We start from the raw sequence: 21,693 nt of genomic DNA, 5'->3' as shown, positions 1-21,693 counted from the left end.
CACACCAGTTATAGGAGAGACAGGAGAGCCAATCCTGCTCCCCACCCACACGAGATACTTGTTACCTTCAGAAGGTAAGTCTTTAGTCTTGTTCATCCATCACAGACACATACATATCCTCTTTCCATCACTTTTCTGTGCAAACAAAGACACGTACCACAGGCGTCCATGGTAAAAAATAATACAGGCATTAAGACAAAACCGGATTTAAGAACATTTTACTGTCAGAATTTGTGGTATCACTAGAGACATCTGCAGTAATCATAAATGTCAATTACAGAAAGTGGCTTAAGAACTGACCTTTGCATTGAGCTTCCCGCTGAAAATAAATTTGATTAAAAAACAAGAAAGCGCTGCACACCGAAGCTTTTGTGGTATCGCATGGGACTGATGAGAATTGACATGTACACCTCTGGAAATTACCCTCTCGGTCCCAAGCTAAGACTTAGAGAATTAGTATTAAGGGCTTCTCAATTTTATTAAGGGACTCTAAGTTAACTTCTACTGAGTAAATACACGCCAACTTTCAAGAAGTAAAAATTGCTAGCCATTAAAATGGTCGGTTTTCTCATACTGTTTTCTCGTGTTTTCCCCCAGCTAGTTTTCTCATGCTATTTTCCCATGTTTTCTCCTACTATTCAGAAACCTGCCATCTCTAAATATTTATTATTATTTTTTTCCAGGGCAGTTTCTGTTGCCAAGCTGTGTATTGCTCTCAGAGGAGCACGGTGTGGCAGTGGGCTGACCCCGCAGCCGCTAAGCACAGGGCACTGCCGTGCCTCAACGCGCAGGCAGCTCGCCGCTCGCTCCCTGCAGTGGGATGGAGAGAGAATCGGGAAGGCAGAAGCGTGAGCACATGTGGGTTGGGATAAGGATGCTTTACATCCCTTTGGGCAGGCTGGGCCCCTTGTCCTGGCCGTGTCCCCTCCTGGCTCCTGGTGACCCCAGCCCCTCACAGGCAGGGCTGCATGAAGAGCTAGAAAGTCCTCAGCTCTGTGCGACCAATGCTCTGCAACAACTGAACTGCAGGATGTTATTACTCCTATTTTCATCAAAAATACAAAAGAGGGTGCCATATGATCCTCTACAAAGAACATTAACTCCATCCCAGCCAAAAGCAGAACAACATTCAATCGATTTTCCCGATTTCTATTGACTGGGCCATGGGAGCACTAGCACAGCTTGCTCTGGATGTGGCTGTGCTTCACTTCACAAATTCTGTCAGAGACGTAAATCTGGCACCCAGAAATAAAGGCAGACACTACTTGGGAGTAACTGTACTGACCCAGACAAGTCCGAGTGGAGGGACGGGAGTGAGGTTGATCCCTGGCCAGCAGCACTTTTCTCAAAGGGAGAAGACACGGTCTGTGGAAGACGAGGAGGGATCACCTTTCCTGACAGCTCTCCTTTGGCCTGCCTCAACACTTCTGAGTACGTGGGCATGACGAAGTGGGAGTGATGTCACTTTGGGTAAAATTAAACAATCTTCTTTTCCTGTATTTTTTCCTATTGAGCTCTTCTACATCAGCTGAGCTGGGCTGCAAACAATGGCACAAGAAATTCATACTGCATTTGGATGGTCTGCTGTAATACTGCTGGAGTATAAAGGAAGAAAATATACTGTAGGAAAAATAACAGCCTTCACAGGATTGTTCATTGCTTAGAGACTGTAACTGAATTAGTTTCTGAATTTGCTGAAGTGTGTTTTTACAACACTTTGAGGAGGGTAATGATTCGTTCTGGCTGGGTTTTATACGAGTTAGCAGCCTAGAAGCTGTTAGATTGTAAAAATGGTGACAATTTGGGTCTGAAAGTGAATCTAAGAGTCTGATTTTCAATTCCCAGTCTCAGTTTGTATATTTGTAAAACACACATGTACAAGATTTAAAGTTTGCAGTGCAAGACCAATCTGAAACTGTGTCTCTTACTTGAGGGGTCTTGCAGGGCCAAATTATAACACCTGCATGAGCACAGGAATTTGTTAAGGATGTGTGAAAACAAACACATTATCAGAAATACAATTTATAAGCATCCAGTTAAAGGTACACCTGAAAGTCTCTTGCTACGCTTCAGAAAGTAAATTGAACAGAAAAGAGGAAAACTCACCAGCATCCCAATGCAATATTCAGCAGAGTATCAAGATCAGCATCTAAAGCAATTTTAAATTAAATTAATGACTTATGGAATTAATGCAATATGTTTTTTATCATCTGCAGAAAGAATATCTGATCAACTGTAGCCAGGAATCCTTCTCAGCTTGTTTCCCTTGGACGGAGATTATACTAATACCAAAACAAACAGGGAGATGTAAGACAATATATAACAGCAAATTCTGAGATATTCTGATAGCTGGTGTTATCTCATATTGCAAGAAAAAGTGCTTGTTTGACCCAAAGCTCCGTGATGTTTACAAGCAAAATTAACAGAATACACGACTGAGACACTTTTTATTAAAAGGCAACCTCTCTGACTTTGCAATATTTTTGTTTTACTGCTGAGTAAATCATGCTTCTGCCTGCTGCTTGCATCATGTAGCAACTACTTGATGTAGAAAACATGACCTAAAACTCACCTGTTTTCTGAAGTGTTCAGCAACTAAAACATGTAAGCCATCATTGTGAATTCTACCAGCATACAAAGATGCATGTTTCTAGTGCTGCATAACTGTGTTTTGTCTCAGTTTTGTACTACATACATGCAGGAACAAGCATAACAATCCTACGAAAAGACTGCAGTTTTATCACAAACTCCCTCAGAACAGTTCAGAAAAAAATCCAAAGCAAAACAAAGCAGAATTTAGTGTTTAAGTAGCCCTACATTGAGTATAATAGTGCAATTCTGTGAGAAGAATGAAAAGCATTAAGCAAATATATTTATTTTCTTAGGCAAGTTTTTAAAATAATATTTTATTTTTTTTGAGTCAGTGGTATATTTAAAAACAATCTACTGTAAGAGTATAAAGATTGTAGATAGTAAAAAACAAAAGTGTGATGACAATAAAAAAAATGCTAGAGTATAAAGTTAGTTTCCTTCCTCCCTCCCAACACCCCTCCCCATCATTGTCCAATATTTTTCAGAGGCTAAGAACTGGATTTTTTTTACACTTCAAGCAATTCAGAAATTCAAAATATGTAAGGCATTATTTGCACGTACATTAATCCATTATTACATGACAAGCAGGCACCATAAAAATTAAAACATTCTAAAAACCATCATATATACAAACTCTGTACAGAATGATGGCACAAGGACAAAGTGATTTCATTCAGTTCATCCTAATCCACATGAAATATTACACATTAAAACAAAAAGAAAAAGCTTTTCCTGTTCTTGTACTTAGGTTTGGAATGACCACAAACCTTCCATCTGCGTACGCTCTTTCTTTTCCTATATCCTCGTGCCTGTCTGTGGCTGAGAGGCTCTCTTGGCTTTCCAATTATCAATACACAGAAGAACAGCCAATTGAATCAAAGTGTAAATGACTGATCACCAACGACTAATTGTAAAAAGGCCATCAGCTATCAGCTTATTTATAACACAGAAGAAATAAAGAGAAGACACATTACACAAATAAGCTGTATCTGATTTTAAGCCCTGGGCATAACCATTATTTGGGAAAATCCTACTGCAGCTTCTCATTATCACGAAGCCTAATCCAACGTGCATTGAATTCAATGTGAATATCGTCATTGATTCCTATATACACCGAGATTAGGTATAAAATACTCAGCTCAATTAGCACTCCATAGCTACCTAAATGCTTTAGGTACAATATATTCAACTCTCATTTTAATCTCCACAGCTATCTATATGCCTGAAATTATTCAGAGTAAGAAAAAGAGAGGTTTAGGAAGAGGGTGCTGTCAGTTGACAAACGCCTCCCGGTCTCAAGTAGTAGAAATGCAGATTCCTTTCAAGTTTTGGGAGGGAATATCCCCAGAAATGGGGTTAATGTAGTGGTGATTCCGAAACACTGCTAGAAATTAATCGGAGTTAGAGTCATTGCACTAAGTGTTAGATACTGCACACCTGAACGACGTAAACATTATATACCTTACAATACTTAGGGAAATGAATTGTTACAGCTTTATCTTTGGAAAAAGGCTTCCTTCTTCACTGGACAATCCCAGAGTCAACAGATGTTTGCTTCCGAGTTGTCTTTGGAGGTGGAGGCGGGGGAGTCTTGCTGGGCAGTGGAGGCGGCAGGTGCTAGAAGAAAGCAATTTTGAACAGGCAGTGTTATCAATGAGTGGATTTGGGAGACATTTGCTGGTTCATATATAACAAGCGAGGCAGCAGGTAAGCCTGTAACCATCTGATTTGCGAAAACGTCTCACAATCTGCTGCTATGAATACTGAATGTATTTGGCTATGAGATTAAAATGTAACTTTTACTTTTGACAATGAAAAATCTCTCAAGGGTTCTGATTAATTAGCTCAGTATTTCAGGAAAAATCTCTTGAAAGCACTGGAGAACTTTATAATTCTCTAGTTTATATCATGATAGAATATTGATTTCTTGGTCTGTACTGATTGCCTTCAGCTCCTATGCACTACAGAGCTTAAAAGTTATGGTGAAGCAACAGCTTCATTGCTTTTCCATTGTTTTAGCATTTTACACATTTAGAACCAAAATCATTCAAAAAAGCATCTTATTTAAACAGATAAGTAACTTGCAGCTATTGCACAGTTATATTTAAAATGTTCAAAATAGAAATCCATACTGCTCAGATATACGTATTTAAAATACTTTGTATGTTACACAACAGGACAAAAGCACCCTCGGTAAGACTCACTGGATAATCAAAGAAAAAAATCGTTATGGAAATTAAGACTTTTTCCATAAAGTTACATACACGGAAAAACCAAATCTGTTTCAGGAGAAGCTTCAGAACATTGCGGTTTGCTCACCGAGTTTGCACTCCGGGTTTCTGCAGCCATTAGTTTTCCCATCACAGTGCTGAGGCTGTGCTGCAGCGTCACACCTCATAAATGCTGCTTTGTTATTGTTTTTTTTTTCCCTAAGATTCTTCCCCCACTTAACCAGCTATTGCCTCTTGTTTTCCTCCGTGCACAATGACTCTTCTTCAGTGGCACTTGTTTGTGTCTGGCCGAAATCTGTCTGTCTTGGAATATTCATGCTCGTATTTCAACTCTTGGGCAATATAATGGGTGATTTCCAAATCACAGTAAGAAATTGGTATACAAGCAACTGACAAACCATTCCCTTAAAAGATACCCAAAGTTGCTATCCGAAAAGCAGAGCGGTTCTGAGTGATGCCAGGACACTTCTCCTTTCCCTGCCTCGCAAGGCTCCTGCCATGTAGCTACTGTGAGTTACCAGAAAAATGCAAGAGAAGAAGCAAAAATGACTCTTTAAGGTAAATGAACGTGCTCTTCAAAGTCATCTTTTAAGACAGCATGAAGTTATAAATCTAGAGCTGTTGTGAGCTAGGCTGGTATTCTTAGTCATAGGCTAAATAGAAAGAGAAGACTGTGTACTGGCAGTCAGGAACCTGACTGGACTTTTGTTGGAATATTTGTCCTGTAGCCTTGCTGCAAAGAAATATTTTCCAATCCATTTCTGCAATCTTCCTATTTTCTCCAGGCTTTCCCCCTTGGTAAACGAACAGGGATCACAAATTGTTCACAAACTGTTGGGCAACCATGCCCAAACATTTCTCTCCATGTTGCCCCAGTCCAAAAGAGCAAGCACGGAGTACATCGGGGTGCAGACCATCCCCTCTCCATTTCTGGAGCCTCTACAGCTCTCACCTTCCTCCTCGAGTACAAAACACTTGTCTGCCAGCATGGAAATCCATCGGTTTCCATCTGGATGAGGAACTCATGACCAAGAGCAAGTAGCTCTCCGCACATCACCTCGGGAGATCTCCTGCCTGGCATCTTACATTTGCTGTCCCAAAGGAAAACAACGTCAGAAGATGTCAGGCGGAGACTCTCTGATGGCCAGGGGAAGCTTCCTGCTCACTGAGGAAGACAGGAATTAACGTGGTTTGCAATGAAGACTTTCCTATTCACAGTCCAGCTAATGCTTACACTCTCTCTTTTGAAGATATAACCATTATTAAAAGAAGGGTTATGTCTCAAAAGGGCTCTGCTGAAGGAAAGCCCTGCCAAGTAAGGGTTTTGAAGAGCAGACTCAGAGACCATAAGACGACACATAACTTACTTTGGACTTGCAAGGGAGCACAGGGCACAGTGCTCTCTGAGATAGAAAAGCAAGTCCACAGACTAACATGAAAACCAGAAAAAGTAAGAATTTTTATTTATTTATTTTTTAAAATGAAATGTTGCTGCTGGTCTGTCTCTAAACATTACGGTATTACGGTCAGAACATGAAATATTTCCTCTACCTGTCCAAATACTTTTAGTAACCTGGTATGTTAAGTCAGCTCCTGAATCCCTACCAAGACATCTGTATAAGAGTTGGGATGTTAAGGTTACGTAGCCTCACAGATTTAATCGTGATTTCCAGATTTCACAATCTCTGAAGAAGTGCTTTGTTACAACCATGTAACCAGGCATGGGATTCTGGTAAGATGTCTGCACATACCGTGGTCCGCAGAACATCAGCATGCAACATGTAACTCCTTGCAGAGGAGACAGTTATTTCAAAACAAAAACCACACAGGTTCTCCTCTAAAATACATTACAAAACATAAAAATTTCCTCAGTCCTGTTCTCTCAGATGGTATCTTTAACTTTGTATTCATCACTAGAAAGAACTAACTTTGCTGATAGCATCATTTGTAAAAATCCATTTTGAATTTAACTAAGAGAATATTGGCAATAATTCTCAATTCAATTAGATCAAAGGCATTTCTCAAAGAAATGAGTCTTTCATATTGATCACAGAACAATCAAATTATCCCTGAAAACCTGCTCCTGAAGAACATATACAAAGCAAATACAATGAGAATAAGCTAAATATATACGCTATAAATAACAAGCACAAAACCTGCAAGAGCTTATATTCTGCAAGCAAATTAGGCAGAAAGAAATAACAGAGATAGGTAGATAATTATTATAATTGAATTTACAATTTCCATTAGAAATGAAGATAAACTTCGTACATGTTCATTTATGTTATAAGCTACCAAGGAATATATTAAGTAGGACGTGCAGTGCTCATCGGGGCACCATTTTGAGAAATTAGCACAACAAAACCTGCCAATATGGAAGTGGTGCAAACGCAGACCTAGTCATCATTCCACGTGCTGATACACGCTCCCTTTACACAGCATAGCAATAAATTTGAGCACACTTTTTCTCTACCGTTAATATCAAACTTAGAAAATCATTATTTGCCTCATGAAGTCCATTTTACGACATTTCCACTTAGAAACTTTGAAATAAAAATGGAAGTTTCCCTTGATTTCACATGTAATGAAGAACGTCTTTGAAGCGTTCGTATTTATACTTAAATTGTGAATTTAAATTGTTAATTGTGAGCCCTCTGAACCTTAAACTGTGCTTTTTACTTTCTGACGATGATAGAGGCTGCTAGTTCACATTCAAACCTATTCTGGGCAGAATCCTTGACTCACGTGTACCTCAGGGGAAGCAGATACCTTATGTAAAAGGCACATCTGCAACACAGAAGCAATCTGTTCCTTCCATTTCAAACAGTAAATTGCTCCCATTTGTTTGTTTTTCCCTGCTACTGAGAAGAATCAGGTTTAAAAACATTTGCTTCCCTTCTCTTACAGAAACAGACTGCATTACAGTATACATGTCCTGGCTGCAGTAAAAATCAATTAAAGAAGATATATATATATATATATATATTTGCTGTGAGGAAGCAAAATAAGATGCAAGTTTTTTTTTTTTTTTCAGATCAGAAAATACTATTAAAAAGAAAACAACAAATAAGATCTGAGTTGTACAGACAGTCCTTGCGACACCGTAAAAGAGGTATATTCCCATATAGCTCTTTTTCTTTGAAATTAAATGGTCATCAATATCACAAGCTATGAAGAGCCAACAGAAGACACTTTACTTTGAAAGACTAAAAGATCTAATCAGGTCACAAGCAGTACAGATAAGATGTAAATGGGCTATCAAGTACACGAGGCTGTGCAAACACTTCCAAACACTGAGTTCTGCCCCGTTCCTTCCTGCTTACACCATTGTTTCTAGCACGGAGCCGAGCCACCTGACGTCGGTGGCTTGCTTATTTAACATTAGCAATGAAAAATAACAGTAATGTAAGCTCTTAGAGGAATAATGCTCCCATTCTAAAGGAGTAATAATGTGCCAGATGAGAGAGAATCAATGTTAACTCCACTAATTTAAACGGAATTATGGTCAGTTTAAGTTAATTGACCATTTGACCCTGGGAGTAGAGTTACGTAGGAAATACCACAGGTAACCAATGTGAAAGGACTGTTTAAGCTCTGCTGTCATACTTCATCTATTACAGCTTCAGGTGACTTTGTATCGCTGCCATTCCCTGCCCTTGCTTGCAGTGGATGTTGAAAGGAGAAAGCAATTTCAGGAACCCCTCTGCAAAGGCACACCTTGTTTCCTCACCCCTGCCACGAGCTAAGCATCCCCTCCTGGGGACACATCAAAAACCACTCACTACGGGCAACGTGAAATCGCTTGAATGAGGGATTTGGATTTCTCCTGCCAGGTTGTTTGACAGGGACCGCCTCTGCTGGGGACAGAGGCTCCTGCGGGTGACAGAGGCAGGCCGGGGACAGCCGGGCCTGGCAGAGGCCTGTGCTCACCGCACATGGGATCCGCTCCTGGCACACGTCAGCTGGGTTAATGCATGGCGAGTGCAATTCTTCCTCTGTTAAACCACATTTCTGCGTGTGGAGTCTATTAGTATGGCATACCACGCCGTCTAACTTCATTTTGGAAAGCAGTGTTTTTCTGGTCTAGTCCTTACACAAACAGACCTCAAGAGTTATGAGCAATACCCTCAGAATTAGGTTTAGACTCCAGACTGAAACAGTATTTCTTGCTGAAGGCCCTGGCCCTGCGAGAGCTATAAACCAACGCGCTGCCGATCGGGCAGAGCTAAACCGCAGCTTGATCCCCGGTAACGCGGGCAGCGGAGACGTGGCCGCTGCCGAAACAAAATCAAGGGTGCTGCTTAGGGACACATCATGGGCTCTGTGCCTCAAGGCAGACAGGAGAACAACACATTTTTCACTCAAAATCCTGTAACAAGCCGTGGCAGGCCCTTGATTTTGAGACTTATTAAAAAGTGACTCCTTCCTAGGCAAGAGCTTGGCCCACCAAACCCCAGATCATCCCAGGCTGAACTTCACCCTGGGAGGAGAGCTTGAAACGCTTCCCGTCTCCAGCAGCCAGCAATAATGATCAGGCAGCAAGTAAAGAACAGACTTTTTGCTTCTTCTGTGAGCACACAGGATTATCTTGTGGGAAAATACCTTCTGGGTACATGATATAACTATGTGCCTCATAGAAAGATGGAATTAATCACAGAATCACTGAACAGTTTGGGTTGGTAGGGACCCTACAAACCACTTGGTCCATCCCTGCCATGGGCATGACCCCTGCCCACAGTCCAGACTGCCCAAACCCCCCAGCCTGGCCTTGGGTACTTCCAGGGACTGGGCACCCACAGCTCCATATGTCTTCCAAATATCTAATCTACACCTAAATCACGGAAAGGCTTTGGTCAGAGTGTCTGCTTTTTAAAAGGCAATACATTTACTTCCATTTGTGATCAAATGCGGTTCACAAAGTTTCTAACTTAACAGTAGTGATTAATAATGCGTTTTTTTCCAATTCCACTCTCTCCAACTTCTCCACAGAAGGATGCTACCCCCTGGCCCACCTCTGAGCAGCGCTGGCAGTCCTAGGCAGGTGGCACCATGCGACCTGCGGGTTTCCCCTGCAGACTCCACCAGCCCAGGGGAACCAAGCAATGGGACCCTGTGAGGCATTTAGGAAGGAAAGGGAACCTCTCAGGCAGCTGATGGCAACCTCCCAAGAATTCATGTCAACAACTGCAAACAACGAAGCACCTGCTCCCTAATTACCTGCTACCTTCATGGTTTCACCTGGCTTTCCAGCCTCAACTCTTTTCCTTTGTCCACATGAGGACAGTACACTTGCCAAAGCCTCTTTCTTTTTTTCCTCACTGCAGCTAACCTAACAGAGAGCTGAAGACCAGCACTGCAGTATATGCATTGCAACACATCAAAAATCCCCTGGATTTATACTTCTGTGTAAACACTTCCATTATATCCAATTAAGTAGTAAAACAATCCCCAGTCTGAATGTTACTCAGGCACTGGGATCCCAACAAGTCAAAATTTGCGCTGTTGCCATCAGCCACGCAAGCCTGTTCGGTTCTCACTTTAGGCACCGCTTCGGCCCTTGCTGTCCCCACTCGCAAAGTCCTCTGTCTGCTGCCAGATTGATTGAGGTCATCTCACCCAAACCATTAGCTGATCTCAGTAAGTGTTACAGCCAGTATTATAAATGTAACTGCTCCTTTGTCTATTTTCTCTGAGTTTCCCTTTTTGCTGTGAATACCAAGTAGGCAGTTGATTTGTATGCAAGGGTATGGATGAACCCATAAAGAATGAGAAGTGCCTAAAGGAATCCCTTGATGTAATAATAATCCCTGCAGGAGTCATAGACTTCTTTTTTATGTTCCCATATATTACTAAGAACATTTTTAGCAGAACAAATCATACAGTGCAAGAAAAAATATATAAGGGTATCATAGTTATCAATGAATAAGAGGACAATCAGATAATTATAATTAGATGATTACTGGGATAAGAGACTTTAAGTAGCCTAAGCTAACAGTAGACTTCAAATAATCTAAGATTACAATCTCAGGCACTAAATGACACTATTCCCTGCAGTTTCAAGGTTTTCTTGGTGTATTTATTAATGTACTCTTTTCAGTTCACTAAAGTGCTTTTTCTCTAGTTGTTTTTCCTAAATGACTGCAAGGCAACCCCAGCAAGCCATGTAATAATTTCTTATGCAAGGGAATACTTTGAATTCAGAAGCTACTGATACAATCTTATCTGACACATTTTTTACTAATTTTTCTTCACTGATACAAAACGTGTGTAATTTAAAAGATCATTAGTTTACTGGGCAGAATCATGAAGTTATGAAGTATGTAGTTATTTGACCCCTGAAACACAAGGCATTAAAAACTGCCCAGTGGGATTTAATCAGAGCAGTAATAAGAATTTACCCATTTGATCTTTCATATCCAGCTCTACTCATTTTATGTTCTTTACAGCTATAAGCTTGATTTAATAAATTTGCAGAGTAATTGTAATAAGCCTAGAAACCTTTCCTAAAATTTATTCTAAGACTAGGCTTTGTGACAAATCTGCTTTAGATCTATTTTCCAGACTTTGAAACTGTATTACCTCATCTTGGAAAGCTTAGAAAAAGAGATGCTGAGGAAAATTGTAGACGCCTGTCTAAGGAGATACCATTTTTACTTGAGCAGATTTCTACAGGATGCTCAAATCCTGAGCTCCTTCAACACTGGATGTTAAACAATGGGACCTATTTCTACAATAACAAAAAATATTAAGAAAAAAGTATGAAAGGAGTCTGAGCAGTGAAGACTAAAGAAAAAAAAAAAGATATAAAACCTGAATAAAACTTTGGAAAAAAAGAGAGAGCACATTAAGACTATTTTTATGATGTTCCGTTTAGTGATGTGGAAACCCTGCTCATGACACGTACAGGAGCTGTGCAAGGTCACATTTTCAACAGCAAGGAGACCAAGGCTAGAACCCGGGTCTTCATCAGATTTGGGCTCCAACCAGCACAGCACGATGGCATTTGCAAACCGTACAGTAAATATCTAGCATTTGTCCACTTCATGGAAACCCCTTCAAATAGTCTTGGAAGGAAGGAAGAAGGAACCCAGGCACTGGCATTTTATTCCTCACTGCATATTTTATCATCTCATTTTATCATCTTTTCAGCTGAGAACTGAACTCATGTTTACAATCCTGAGCTACTACCATGACCCTAAAACTTACAACTTACAGTATAGCATATAAAATGAATTTACTATCCCGGAGCTCATAAAGGAAGTCTAACAAATTTGAAACTTAATTTGAATTTCTCAAGCTTCTTCACGAGGCTTGATTCTTTAGACCAAAATCCTGGCAATCCTACTGTACATTCTCTAAGTTTCCATTTAGAGGTCTGTATCCAGGTTAAGCACAGCTGGCCCCTGAGAGAGAAGACAGTGAAATGGGTAAGAGAGAAAGTTTGGAACATTTTGTCAGAAAATAGAGGAAAGGGGTTCATAAGAAAAATCACTTAAAATGTTCACAAAACCCATCCAGACACAGGGAAGAATGACAGAATAAAAGATAAGAATAGAGAAATTTTCAATTTATGACTGTGAATAAAACATGGTGTTTTGAATAACACTGCTCACGTTTCTAAAGTTACTTCTGTACCTATTTTTCCCCATTTAGCCTGAAAACTAAATTACTGCAACTATGCAGTCAGAATTTCATACATGGAAACAGGCAGACTTGTGTACTGTTACACATTGTGATAGCCTCTTACACAACACAACTTTTCACACACATAAAACTGAATTCCTGCCTGACTTTATTCTCTGCTGAGATAAAAAAAAAGTTTTCTCTAACCATGAAATTTACTGAAAAGGAAAATTATTTCAAGAATTTAATTTGAATGATGAACTTCCGAGAGATATTGGAAGATACCTCTGCAAACAAAACAGAAATATTACCAGTGAGATTTTTTCCACAAAATAACAGCTTGGCCAAAGTTATAAATTTCAAAGTCAAAGAAAAGAGCACCTCTTTAAACATGTTTTTTTTTCTCTTCAAAAAGAAAACAAATGGCCCTTCTCAAAAGTACTGCTAAAAAGAAAAATGCTCAATTATTTTTAAAGGCTTCCAGGATGCAGAAAAACGAAGTTGAAAAAGTGTATTTTCTTCAGAAAGCTGAAAACCATGTTCAAGATGAAGAATGTTTCTAAGCTCTTTCCTCAAAGGGAGCATGCGTGTTTGCCTCCAGGAAACAAGTGGCAATTGAATGCTGACAACACAGAGCTCCAGAAGGAAAATATGTCAGGTACATATTTTATTTCCTTTCCTGAGATAGGATTGAAAGGCTATAAAAACTAATTTGCTGCTGAGACTACATTCTGTCAGTTTAAGCTCCCTTACCAACACGTCTAACAACATTTTGCTGAATCTTCTCCACTAGAATGAATCCAAGCTCACTTCAAGTCGATCCCAATGAGCGATGCTGTTCCTTCCTACTTCAGACGTTTGTTTGCAGCTGCAGAAATCTATGGATCTGCTGACATCTGTCAGTGGGGTTACATCTTGCTGGGGATGGTGAAAAATGAAAAAGCAAAGAAAACTGCAGAAAATGATCATCATCAGTAGGACTCACCCTTTGATGGGCAGGAGGGGACGTTGCTGGACTGATCAAGTCTTGGCTTTCCATGAGATTCCCATAATCGGCCATGCTTCCTTTGAGAGGCAGCGGAGGAGGGATGTCTGTGAGGTCGGCACTAGACATGCCGTTCAGTTCCAGATCTGTGAAAACCAGCATTTAGTTAACTCTTCAATAACTGAATGGAATCCAAAGATTCAGACTCCATCTATTCTTATGGCATTGACAATACGACAATGCTGCACATGCAACATCTTTGTCTGCACTTTGTCTGACTCTATAATTACCAGCAGTTCATGTAATGAGGGATTTTAAAGGAAAAAAGAACAAGTGAACCAACCTCCCTATCAACGGGAAGCATGCACTGTTGGAGTTGCATTGGAGTAATTTTTAGGATACGCTCAAAAGACTTGAACAATCCTCTCTTTTAAACAGAAAATGAAAATACTCTTCCCTTCAGATTTCACTCCAAAATATTCATAGCTTGGCAAATACAATTTTCTCAGCTGTAAACTCTGCATTTACACCTTGTATATTAATAAACAATACAAGTTTTGCTAAGTGCACTAAGAGAATATAATCGAGCTAAGATTTATTTACTTTCCTAAAGTAAAATACAAACTTCTTGTTAATAAAATGCACAGATGAAAGCCTATAATTAACTACATCTCTCTCAAAAAACTTAAAACTCCAGGTAACTATAATAAATGAGCAGTCATTAGCTGTTGAGTAAATAAACTCATGCAAGAAAAAGTACAAAACATTTATTATTACTGGTTGCTGGGTAGAAAATTCCCTTTTCTTAGCAGATAAATCCTAGCAGGTACGTGCTGCAAAGGGGAATAGCCTGAGGGATGATAAAGTTTATTGAGGTCTGAGGCATACATGGGTTTTTGTGTAGAAATCCACCCACGGTGTATTTCAGGGTAATTCAGTCATCTGAACATGGGCAAAACCCACTATGAGCTTTACGAGATAAGAAACTTAATTTATTTTTGATAAATTAGGGCAAGTGTTTTCATTTAGGGAATGAAAAAATAATATTTTTATTTTACTAGGATGATCCGTAAAACAAGTGGAGGACTTGTTTATTCAGATATTTTTATTGCAAGGCTTCTATCAATATCTTATAAGCAGTGCCCTTTTATTGTTCTCTAAAATGGCCTCTCGCTAACACAATTTAACTGTAAGGGTGTATTGATTTGTCACTGAAAACTGTAATTTTACCCTTCATCCATCCACTCGAACTTTCACTACATCAGGAACAAGAATATTTTTCATCTTGGGATTTCAAACTTTCAATGGTTTCTTCTACATCTAGCTGCAAAGTGTTGTTTGTCCTCCAGGACCTGAATTTCTCATCACTTTTTCTATAGCTTCTGTTTTTCATCCTTCCTTTTCTACACAGAGGATTTCTCCATTCCCCCAACGTTCCAGTATTCATAACACTTTCTTTTATATACCTCCATCAGTCTACTTCTACTATGCTCCTGTCATTAGAACGTAACCGTGAAATGAACTTCCCTGGTCAGTTTGTATTCGCTTCCCATCCATGCTGTATTTTTAAAGATCACAGACATTGGAGCATAAACACAAAAACAGCTCCTTGACATATGTCCAACATCTCATCTACAACTTTGTATGCACCTATACTTGTATGTATGTACTTATTGTTTGGGTGGGTGGTTTTTTTTCCTTTCCCTTTTTTTTTTTTTCCCCTCCATACAGTGTAGGATGACACTGGGAGATGTTTGGAAAATGTCATTTTCTTTAGAGTTGTACCTTAAGCAGAACCTTGGATCCTACCTCGTAGAGGGAAACCTTCTTTTGGCATTACTGTAAGCAAGCCATGTTGTTAGGTCTCCCTATCCACATTCCTTACGTGGAAACTGAAAATCAGCACAACAACATGCTATCATGCATAGACAAACATTACAAGTTCAGTCTCCCAGTCCTCTAGTAGCCAAATTTAACTGCCCTGAACACTTTGGCAAACTATTTAGTAGAACAACAGCATTCTGTAATGAACAAAAAAATATTTGGCCTGACTAGCTAAAATCTCACATGGTTTAATGAAATCCAAAAGTCATCTAGCTAACTTTGGAACAAAAGTGTCAAACACAAACTGTTGTGTTATATAAATATCTACCCATCATTATTCAAAGCATTTCACCAGACTGACATGGTTTGAATATTTTCTCTTTACTGGACTTGTGCCATTGAGAACGGTAAAGAGATCGGTTAGATGACTTTTTTTCATCTTAACCTAATGACCAAATTTTACACTCCATTCTCCTAAACTGCCTGCTAACAAGCAAGCAATATTGCTTAGCAACCCATTAACTGCTTTTAGCCTATTTGTGTACTGAAGTAACTTCTTTGTCCTTGGAATTCCACAAAAAAAAATTATCATTGTAATCCCTCGGGCAATTATGGACAAGTTGGATATATTTTGCGGTAACTTGAACCTATTTTATTTAATGCACGTAAATCTCAAGCACATAGATGTAAATATTCTCAGAAAAACAAGACGTTTTCAAATCCTTTTTAAAAAAGAGATTGAGTTGGTTTTCATAATTTGTATATAAAAAGAAATAATCTCATTCTTTTTTTTTTTTTTATAGGAGTACATGTACTGTAGTTCTTTTATTTCCCTTTTTTTTTTTTTTTTGTTTTGGTATACTCATAGGTTTTGGCTATCAAAAATTTAAAGAAAGGAGAGAGTTCCCAGTTATCTATTCAATCTATTCTCCTCTTTACTAATATTTAACATTTGACGGGTGTATTAGCATTTGGGTAAACATACCAAAAGGTAATTTATCATGTGCTAGCAACTGAAAACTGAAAATCAGTTTTTGGAGAACAACATTGTAAAAGAAATATGTGATGTACTACACCCAGATTTGCAGTAGGGTTTCCTGAAGGCTGAAATAAACAGTTGATACTTTACAGAACAGCTAAGTGATAGACTTCAATGTCAAAAAAAACAAAACATTAGAAAAGCTTTTTTTTTTCTTTGACTTGTACTCCCTACATAGTAAATAAACATTCTTTTAAGGTACAATTGCATTACAGGGTTATTTTTTCATCCTTTATGCTCCCAAATATCCCAAATCCAATACAGAATCAAGTTCAACACTAATTTCTGACAATTATTAAATACCTATGCAATTGTTGATTATATGGAAAGGAAACTTTTGCAATGCCACAATTTTGCTTTTGTAAAATGTTTACACAATTTTTGTTGGTGGTAAATGCCAGGTTAAGAGGTAAGTTGTTCTTGGTCCTGCAAAATACATCCCATGGTGATGGCAAAAAAATAAACTGTAAGAACTCATCCCAAAGCGTGATGCTCAACGTGATGCTCACGAAACACAGTTCCCTGCAGAAAGTTATTCTGCAAAAAATATTCTGGGAAAAAGAAAAATGTAATTAAAGACTTACTGGACTGTATGCTGAAAGAAAGTTTAGTCCGCGGAGTTATTGGGGGTGGTGTCACTTGGGAGCTGGGAGGCGAAGGAGAGACGGAGAAGCGCCTTTCACTTGAAATGACGTTGATGACCTGGCTTTTTGGTCTCTGTGGTCTTAGAGGGCTGATCTGCACAGGGACAAAAACAATGAAAATCCCAATTGTTTCACTGCAACATGGCATGAATATAAGGGGATACTGACCACCACAGCTCATCAAGGTTAGACAGTAAAGGAATACGCGTTGTTACTGAGCAGCCGACTTTGTGACTGCTGTATTTTCCCAGTACTTCCTCAACAGCAACAGGGCAATGATAACATACAACACTTCTGATTTATGCAGTATTTTACAGCTCGAAATGCTCTTCCTGTCTCCCCAGGAATAACAATGAGTCTTAATGCATACACCTTCCTATAGCCTGGCACATTTTTCTGAAGCAATGAGCCAAATCCCAAAACCCTAGCTTAGCATGTTACAGCAATAAGTAAGATAAGTAAGCCTACATCCTCACACGTTTGTATGACATTCAGCATCTTTTCTTTCTTCTCACATGGGTATACTTTCCTTTAAAATCTCTCTCCCTAATTGTTTGCATGCTCAAAAAATATCAGCTCTTGTGCTTATATTTAATTCACTGAAATATACCTATCGTTTCACTTCAAAATCTGTTTAAATTTTCCATCAGAAAACCTGAAATGATACTTGCAATCCTATGAGCAACTGATACTGAAATAATCGAATAAGTGATTCCTTTCAATTAGTTAAATTCTGAACTCTACTGTTCCTTACCCAGCCACTGTCCCCCACATTTCGATCAATCACAGTGAGGAAAGGAACTTGTTAATTCTAAGGAGATCACCGAAAACAGAGCTGCAGCCTGAAGTTAAAATGGGAAGGATTGCCAAGGCGATGCATTAGGGCAGAACAGAAGCTGCAAGAAGAAATTCATGCTTTTTCAATAATTTTGTCATTTCACCGATGACAATGGTGAAGGAGAAGAGTACAAGAGTACTTCCTTGTATTTTCAGAAAACAAAACGTAGCAGGACTTGCATGAAGGTCTCTATGGTAATTTCTCTTAGAAGGCTCGCACAGTACGCAACTTTTTTTCACCAAGACCTCCGATGAACCTTTCAGAAGTTTGCCTGATATTAAAATTCAAGTCCCAAAGACTCCAAAGGTTTCTTTCAAGATCTTTTAAAGCATATTTTTAGTGGAATGGATAAGCACAGTAATTGCTTTCTCAGAGGTATAAAATTACGAAAAAGCAACTAAGAAAAATGTACTAGCTGATCAGGAAACCTGCAATGCAAGCACCAAGACAAAAATAAAATAAAATAAAATAAAATAAAATAAAATAAAATAAAACAAAACATAAAATCAAGTTTACAAGTTAACCTGGTTTGTGGCTACTTAACTAAAATATATTTTAACTTCTTATATGATTGACTAGCTTCATTCTCTTCTTCAGGTTCACATACATCATGGTTCTGCTAGGGAATATGAACTCTTTGGAGACTGCTAATTCATAATGAACCCATTGCTAATTTTTTTTAGTCTAACAAAAGCAAGATCAATAGTGAGCAATGTTAGATGTCACTAAATCAATAAAACGTACAGCCTATTATTCTGATTACTAACATAAGCTTGCGAGCGCTCTGTTAAATACCTGGCCTCAGTGTTAGATTTGCTATCGGCCTCTGGAATCAAAGAGCTAACAAAGAGAATTTATGTTAAAGAAGTTTATGTGACACTTAAAAGAAGATATAAATCTCTAGAAAACTATAAAGACATTACTGATGATCTTCACATACCAAAGCATTTAATTTATCTTTTGATAAGATCAGAGCAGTACAAGATCTCTGTAATTAGAGTTTGGGTTTTGATCAGTCAGAAAATTCATTACAAGTACAGAGAAATCTGGAAAAAAAAGAGTATTTAACCATATAACTAGAGAAAATGGTTCCAAATACACAATCGTATAATCTTCTCACGTTCTTCCATGAAGATTTATTTAACTGGTGAAAAATAAGCTCCTTCCTAAGAAAGTGCACCATGACGACAGAAACATCCGTTGCATCGTATCTGAGCAGAGCAGCAGCGGCTCTGCAGCACTGGGAACGGCCGCTGGTTGACTGCACGTCTTCCAGGTCACGACGTGTTCTTCAGCATCACCCTCAGCTAAGACTGCACCACCCAGTCTTGGTGCGAATGTTGGGTGAGATGCGCGAGGAGGCACGCTGAAGTCAGCACATGAGGTGTCTGCTGAGCCTCCTGCTCTGCTGCAGGAAGAAGTAAGAAGGGGTGGACCTGATCTGGCACCGACAAACCCACGCTGGCTGGTACTCTTCCATTCATCTTCTTGGAGGTGCCTATAAATTGTCATGGTATTAAGGAAAAGAATGCCTTCTGCTGCAAAACTGCCAAGTATTTTAGAAGTTAGAGTTGAAGTTCTGTTAGAAACTTCACCAACTAACAGGAATACTCTAAGTGAATTAGCAATGCTACAAGTCACTTCTAAAATTCTCAGTGGAAGGAATCCAGTAACTATCATGTGAAATATTATAGCAACTAATAGCAGATTAAAATCTCACTATAAAAGCTCTTTGAATGTATGCTTTAATCTCAATTTATCATCAATTTTTTGTTCCAAGTTTTTTAGGAAAAAAGTATTTCACTTTCCCATTCCATCATCTTTTCATTTTTGTTTTTTTTTAAGCTAGCAAACTTCCTGCTTCCAAGGTCCCAATACAAGAGAAATCAAAATGCCTTTTCCTTTATAAAACACAGCCAAACCATTGCTTTGGGAGTAATTTCAACTTTAAAAAGGGAACTTGTACAAAGCACAGCCCACAAAAGTAGAACAATGGAAAATTTGAGTTCTTACAAAAGATAATGATTTCTCCTCTATATAATTAATAGGGGACATATCTCTCCCGAGTGCAGCAATTTTAACAGAAGACAAATTTTTATCTTTAAACTACTTGACATTATCTTTCCAAAATTCCTGAAGACAGCAGGGGGAATTGTACAACCACTCTGTAAACTAATCTCAAAAGAGTGGTTCCTCTACTTCATATCCTAGAGAACCACATTAACACCAAGCATTAAAAATTGACCTGGTCATTTTGGAGCTCTTTCAAGTAGTTTGCAGATACTTAGAGGGGAGACTTTTTCCTCTTACCAGTAAACTGCATTTCTTATTATTGATCTGTGGATTTCACGAAGCTCAGAGTAACTGTGAGTAACTAATTCTGGCATTTAATTTCCTTCCTTCTCTATAACCAGGGGAAAATTAGTCATACCAGTCAAGCACTGAAAGCTCTCAACTAGGGGAAGAGAGAAAAACTCCTGTTGGACTTCGTTCACTTCTCCTCCTCAGATGACAGATGGGAATGTGCCTGGAAGGGTTTTCATGCCCCCTTTCCAGGTTTTAAGATCTCTGCCTCCAGCAGACACTGGCCTGGGAACGCTGTGCTGCTTTCCTTTCATGCTGCTGAGGTCCAGTGATTACAGAGGTTCTCAACAACATATGCAGCACAGCCAGTGAAGAGTTAAAAGGAGTAGGAATACATACAGGGATGTGAATTCAAAGAGGTCGGGGCAGTAAGCTTCATCCACTGAAACTGGCAGTGAATGGCACAAGTCCGACAGTGTAAAAGGATGGGTCTTCAGAAGTAAATGAGCCTGCCCCTGGCACACAGATGCAGGCTGCTTCCCATCACCTTTTTGTCTTTTGTGTACTTCTGAAGGGCTTCCAGAAGCTTTGCTCTGTGATTTTCACGGGGTCTGAGGTGAGGTGGTTGACCAGGCTGCAGTTCCCTGGTCAGCCTGCTTTGCCTTTCTTGCTTGCAGGTGCAGTCAGCATTTGCATTTCTCCAGTCATAAGCAAACTTCTCCAACATCCAAGACCTTCCAGAGATGACAGTGACCTTGCACTGACATCAGCCAGCTTTTTCACCATCCTTGGATGCCTCCCATCTGGTCCCCGGGTTCTGTGCAAATCCAACTGGCTGAGCTGCTCCAAAATAAAACTTCCTTCTGCTGTGGCTAATGTTCTTCTCGCCCAGACTCCGCTAGTCTGTTTAGGGATCCGGGAGGTGTGAGTGCAAGCCCTGCCACTGCGATGTTCAGGTTTAGACAAAACATGACTGCTGCAACGTGCCTCATACCTCCAGAGCGGAAAGCATTGTGTGAAAAAGATGAGGCACGGATATTTATGCACAATGTATTTGCTCTCTGAAAACCAGTTTTGATAGGAGCAATATTGACTTAAACAAACCAGGACTGATCCCAAAATTACTGAAATCAATGGGAAAACTGTCACTGACTTCAAAGGAGTTTGGGTGAAAAGCCTGAGGGATGCACAGGGATTTTATCTGAATTTTTGCTAAGCTAATACAGGGCCTACGGCCATATCAGACAGAATAAGGCTCTGATCTTCCCTGATGTCAGGAGACACATCTGAGAGATTAGATCATCTCTGGATGGAAAAGAAGTAAATCCAGAAAACACAGGAACTATGGCTGAACATCTAAGCAATACTCGGCTACAAATACCAAGCAGAAGGTGATAGAGGACATCAAGGGCGGAGAGAAATCGTTTCCAAAGTCCAATGTAAATGACAGAACGATGTCATTCCAAAGTCGATCAAATGATGGACTTTGCTGAATTAAAAGTTGGCTCTACAAGTATATGTGCAAATTTTTAAAAGAACATTACATTTATTTCCTGAGGGCAAGTTTTAAACTATTGGCCTCAAAACAAGTGTCCAGCCAGAGATTCAGAGGT

General features: G+C 39.3%; 1 protein-coding gene across 2 annotated transcripts in view; it reads right to left on the bottom strand.

The window, feature by feature from the left end:
• Window positions 1-2,890: 2,890 nt before the first annotated feature.
• Window positions 2,891-21,693, bottom strand: part of DOCK1 (dedicator of cytokinesis 1) — a 271,261-nt gene continuing 252,458 nt past the window's right edge. For both annotated transcript variants that reach the window (XM_035329518.1, XM_035329519.1), the window contains exons 50-52: window positions 16,879-17,032; window positions 13,432-13,577; window positions 2,891-4,209 (exon numbers count right to left, since the gene is read on the bottom strand). In XM_035329518.1, the coding sequence (XP_035185409.1) occupies window positions 4,114-4,209; window positions 13,432-13,577; window positions 16,879-17,032 (396 nt within the window). In that variant the 3' untranslated portion in view covers window positions 2,891-4,113. The remainder of the gene's footprint in view (window positions 4,210-13,431; window positions 13,578-16,878; window positions 17,033-21,693) is intronic.

The sequence above is a fragment of the Oxyura jamaicensis genome, chromosome 6 (genome assembly GCF_011077185.1).
Source record: "Oxyura jamaicensis isolate SHBP4307 breed ruddy duck chromosome 6, BPBGC_Ojam_1.0, whole genome shotgun sequence".
NCBI lineage: Eukaryota > Metazoa > Chordata > Aves > Anseriformes > Anatidae > Oxyura > Oxyura jamaicensis.
Note: the sequence above shows the minus strand (reverse complement) of the source record. Positions and strands in the feature narration are given on the sequence as shown.